The 5,202-nt window shown below is 51.7% G+C and overlaps 1 protein-coding gene across 1 annotated transcript; it reads left to right on the top strand.

Annotated features, from left to right (window-relative positions):
• Positions 1 to 1,801: 1,801 nt before the first annotated feature.
• Positions 1,802 to 2,185, top strand: LOC308259915 (large ribosomal subunit protein eL31-like; the record flags this gene model as incomplete). The annotated part of the gene is made up of 1 exon (XM_080691253.1): positions 1,802 to 2,185. The coding sequence occupies exon 1, from the start codon at positions 1,811 to 1,813 to the stop codon at positions 2,183 to 2,185; it is 375 nt and encodes a 124-aa protein (XP_080547379.1). The 5' UTR covers positions 1,802 to 1,810.
• Between the last annotated feature and the right edge of the window lie 3,017 nt (positions 2,186 to 5,202).

Genomic DNA, 5,202 nt, shown 5'->3' with positions numbered 1-5,202 from the left:
CCAGGTGTGGTAGCTCATGCTTGTAATCCCAGTCCTTGGGAGACTGCGACAGGAGGATCAGTTTCCGCTGCCAATCTCAGCTTCTTAGACCCTCTACAATTTAGTGAGACCCTGTTTCAAAATAAAGAATAAAAATTAGGGCTGGGGGTGTAGCTCCGAGTTAGAATGCCCCTGGGTTCCATCTCTAGTACCAAAATAATAATAATAATAATAATAATAATAATAATGATAATAATAATGATAATAATAAAAATAGGGCTGGGGCCGGGCGTGATAGCGCATGCTTGTAACCCCAGCATTTGGGAGGCTGAGACCGGAGGATTGCGGTTCACAGACAGCCTCAGCTACTTAGTGAGGCCCTCCACAATTTAGTGAGATCCTGTCTCAAAATAAAGAATAAAAAATAGGGCAGGGGGTGTAGCTTGGAGGTTGAATGCCTCTGGGTTCCAACCCTAAACCTCCCCCCCCAAAAATAGGGCTGGGGGTATAGCTCAGAGGTAGAATGCTCCTGGGTTCCACCCTCAGACCCACACACACACAAAAAATTAAAATTAAAAAAAATGGATCAGGAGGTGCAGCTCAGAGATAGAATGACCTGGGGTCAATCCCCAGCACCCCTCTACGCACACACACACAGGCTAACAGATGGCATTAATTGTGTCAGGGCTGGAAGCGGCAGTGTCTCTGCAGCGCTGATGTCCCTGCCCCTGAGATGTGGTCCTCTGATGGGGGAAGCTGGCCTCTGTCCTGGGAACAGCCCTATCTGGTGCAGGAGCCATTACCCCTGCTGGAGGACAGCTCATCTGCTGAGGGCACACACTCCAGTCCTGGTAAAGCCCTCATCAGCTGGAAGAGCTTCCCCTCTGGGAGCTCCCGGCCTGAGGGCGGGGGCAGGGGGCGCAGCCACAGACTAGCAGGCTGGCTCAGTGCCCAGGCCCTTTCCTGCTGGGCCCTGCCAGGCCAGTGTGAACGTTTCCCATGACTCCCCCGGCCCAGGATTGGCTGGGTCAGCCCTGGGTGAGGCCTGGCTGGGGAGGGGTCTCCCTCAGATGGGCCTGAGGCCGTGACAGGAGGCAGATTCACTGAGCAAAACAGTTATTACCAGCGCTCCTCCAGGCCGGGCGAGACAGGCAGGGCCCATTACAGGGTGGGGCACAGGCAGCCCTCCCTCTCCCCACCCTACCCACCGCACACAGACACACTCAGATCCAGACACACACCTGCACGCACATGCCCGCCAGAGACACGCTGGCCAACCCCACTCCTTCTACCCTCCACTTCTCTCTCTCTCTCTCTGGCCCTTTCTTTCTTTCTCTCTCTCTCTCTCTCTCTCTCTCTCTCTCTCTCTCTCTCTCTTTCTCTCTCTCTTTAGTGCTGAGGATGGAACCCAGGGGTGTTCTACCTCTGAGCTATCCCCCCAGGCACCACAGGCAAAGTGCTCACGCGCATGTACAAGACATTGGAGGGCTGTGGCCAGTACCCCAAAGGGAGCCCTCACTGCCTCCACCAGCAGCACTCTGTTGGAGTGAACCTCAAGACAGCCAGGTCCCACCCAGTAGGGTGCGCAGGCTCAGGGCTCCTTAAGCCTTAGCTCCCCGAGAAATGTCAGTTTAGCCGAGGGAAAATGGGTGTGAGAAGCTGGGCGTGGTGGTGCACCCTTAAAATCCCAGCATCTGGGAAGCTGAGACAGGAGGCTCGAGGTTCCTGGACAGCCTCAGCTACTTAGTGAGGCCCTTTTCAACTCAGTGAGACACTGTTCCAAAATAAAGAATAAAAAAAAAATAGGGCTTTCCAACTTGGGCCCGGCAAAATGGCTCCCGCAAAAAAGGGTGGCGAGAAGAAGAGCCGTTCAGCCATCAACAAGGTGGTGACGCGGGAGTACACCATCAATATTCACAAGCGCATCCACGGAGTGGGTTTCAAGAAGAGTGCCCCTCGGGCACTCAAGGAGATCCGGAAGTTTGCCATGAAGGAGATGGGGACTCCAGATGTGCGCATCGATACCAGGCTCAACAAAGCCGTCGGGGCCAAAGGAACCAGGAACGTTCCATATCGGATTCGTGGGCGATTGTCCAGAAAGCAGAATGAGGATGAAGACTCGCCCAACAAACTTCACACCGTGGTCACCTACGTTCCCGTTACCACCTTCAAAAATCTGCAGACAGTCAACGTGGATGAGAACTAACCACTGAAAGCCAAATAAAAGTTATAAAGCTGAAAAAAAAAAAATAGGGCTGGGAGTGTAGCTTGGAGGTAGAATGCCCTGGGTTCCATTCCCAGTACCATTAAAAATATATATACATATATATATAATTTAAAATATATATAATATATAATATATATTTTAATATATATTTTTAATATTTTTAAATATTTTTATATATTTTAATATATGTTTTAAATATATATTTATTTTTTATTTTATTTTATTTTTTTGGTGGTACTGGGGGTGGAACCCAGAGGCTTTCTACCTCCGGGCTATACTCCCAGACCTTTTTTATATTTTATTTGGAAACAGGGTCTCACTAAGTTGCTGAGAGCCTCACTAAGTAGCTGACGCTGTCTTTGAACCTGTGCGATCCTCCTGTCTCAGCCTCCCAAGTGCGGGGATTACAAGTGTGTGCCACCACGCCCGGCTGTATGTATGTGTATGTGTGTGTGTGTGTGTATATATATATATATATATATATATAATATATATATATTTTAAATGAGTGTCCAAATGCCAGCTCTGGGGCTGGGGTATAGCTCAGTGGTGAGCCCTTATTTAGAGTGTCCAAAGCCCTGGGCTCTACCCCAGTGGCAGGGGAAAACAAAAAGCCACCAGAGCAGGATATCTGGGTGAACACCAGAACACCTGTCATCCCAGCTACTTAGGAGGCTGAGGCAGGAAGGCTGCAAGTTTGAGGACAGCCGCAGCAATAGAGTTGGCAACTTAGGGAGGCCCTGCCTCTAAATAAAATGTGAAAAAAGGGGGCTTAGTTCAGTGGGAAAGCCCCCTGGATTCCATCCCCTGTTCAAGAGAGGGAAAAAGCTGGGCGTGGTGCCTCTCATTTATAATCCCAGTACTTGGGAGACACACAGGAGGATCACAGATTCATGGCCAGCCAGCCTCGGCAACTTAGTGAGGCCATCTGTAACTTAGGAAGGCTCGGTTGCAAAGTAAAGAATAAAAAATAGGGCTGGGGGTGTATCTCGAAGGTAGAATGCTCCCTGGGCTCCATCTCTAGCCACACACACACACACACACACACACACACACACACACACACACACAGCACCTCTGCCCCTCTGGGGCTCAGTTTCCTCCGTCAAATGGGGAGTGGGAGAGGGGGGTGGGCTCCATAAGACGGTCCAAGTCAAGTGCGGTGCACGTGAGGTGCCTGGGATGTAGCAGTGCTGGATGGATTGACTTGGGAAGGCAAAACCCATCCGGAATGTGAAAGAAAAGAGATAATTATCAGGTGCATTCAACAAAACTATCATGTTCCAGGCCCTGAGCTGGGCTTTGGAGCCTCCGATTAAAAACAAAGCAAAACCAAACCGAACCAAACCCTGTTCCCTCCCTTCTCCGAAGGTGCTCACCCAGCCCTGGAGACAGCCAGCCCCAGTGTGAGGCGCTCGGGAGACCCAGGGCACAGGGGAAGGACCTGGATTCCCACTCGCTAGGGGGTAATCTTAGTTAAGTGACTTAACCTCTCGAACTCAGTTTCCCTAGCCATAAAATAGAAAGAAACAGCCACCTTGCTGGGCTGTGGTTTCTTTTCAGGTGTTGGGCACATAGCTAGACTTGCTAAGGGGTGCTGGTGCTGGCGGGGGTAGCTTTCTGGGGGGTGGTCTCGGGGGCCCTCCTCTTCTGAGCCTGTGTGAGGAAGGCCCTGAGAGTCTATGCCCATGGCAGAGCCTGCCAATGACCCAGGTCCAGAATGCAGGAACAGGGTAAAGAACTGAGACGGAGCTCTGGGATGCGCTTGTTCACACAGACGTGGCCGGCCGTGGCCAGCCTGGGTTGGGCCATTTTGTGACCACAGTCCTGGGGGAGTGGCAGAGACATGCTAACCCTTAGCAGCACCCAGTCTAGTGGGAGAGGCACCACCCTGCCCCAGGAAGTATCTCTTGTCCTGGAGTGGGTGCAAGTCACCCCTGAAGGGTTTGGAGCTGGAAAGTCCTTTAGAGATGTCCCTGGGGTCACCAACAGCTTGACCTGGAGAGACCGACTCAGAATATACAGGGTGAGCCAGGCATGGTGGCCCACACTTGTAATCCCAGGACTTGGGAGGTTGAGACAGGAGGATCACAGGTTCGAGGACAGCCTCAGCAAGTAGTGAGCAGCTCACCAACCTCGTGAGATCCTGTTTCAAAATAAAAATAAAATAGGGCTGGGGGGTTTAGCTCAGAGGTAGAATGTCTCTGGGTTCAATTCTCAGTACCAAAAAAAAAAAAATATCGAGGGTGAAACTGATACCAGAGGTGATTTTTTCTAGCTGCAAGACTTTGAGCGGACTCTCTGCCAGCCTTAGTTTACTCGTTGGTAACCACAGACAAAAGTAGTCTGTCCATACAGGGGTTAGTACAAGGACAAAAAAAAAAAAAAAAAAAAAAGCTGTCTGAGTCTGGCGGGGTGGCACACGCTGGTATCCCAGTACTTGGCAGGCTGAGATAAGAGGATGGCAGGTTCATGGCCAGCCTCAGCCAGTTAATGAGGCCCTTCGAACTTAGATCCTGTTTCAAAATAAAGAATAAAAAATAGGGCTGGGATGTAGGTAGAATACCCCTGGGTTTAGTCCCTAGTACCTAAGAAGAAAAACAGGGGACTGGAAGGGCGCGGCCCAGAGCCTGGCAGAAACAAAGTCCAGCTCGCGCTAGCTGCGATGATGATTATTAAATATTATTGTTAGGAAGCGCGGTGGCGGTAGCTGGAGTCGCTCAGGAGGAGGTGGCCTAAAGGGTGTGTTTTGCGGAGAGGGAAGGGCCGGCGGGGTGTCCGGGACTCTGGTTAGCGTGCAAAGAAATTCAAGGTTCGCAGCGTGAGCGCAGAGAGAGTCCGGATGCCGGGTCCGCGGCCGCCGCCCCCAGGGCCGCCCCTGTTTCCATGGCGACGGAGGCATCCCCACCGCCGCGGGGCGGGGTTTACGAGGCGCAGAGGGACGAGGTTCGCGCTCGGCCATAAACCGCACGCGGCGACCCTCAAAGGCGGCACCT

Source organism: Muscardinus avellanarius, assembly GCF_963383645.1.
Source record: "Muscardinus avellanarius genome assembly, chromosome: 3".
NCBI lineage: Eukaryota > Metazoa > Chordata > Mammalia > Rodentia > Gliridae > Muscardinus > Muscardinus avellanarius.
The sequence above is the reverse complement of the archived record's forward strand: the minus strand, read 5'-3'. Positions and strand labels throughout refer to the sequence as shown.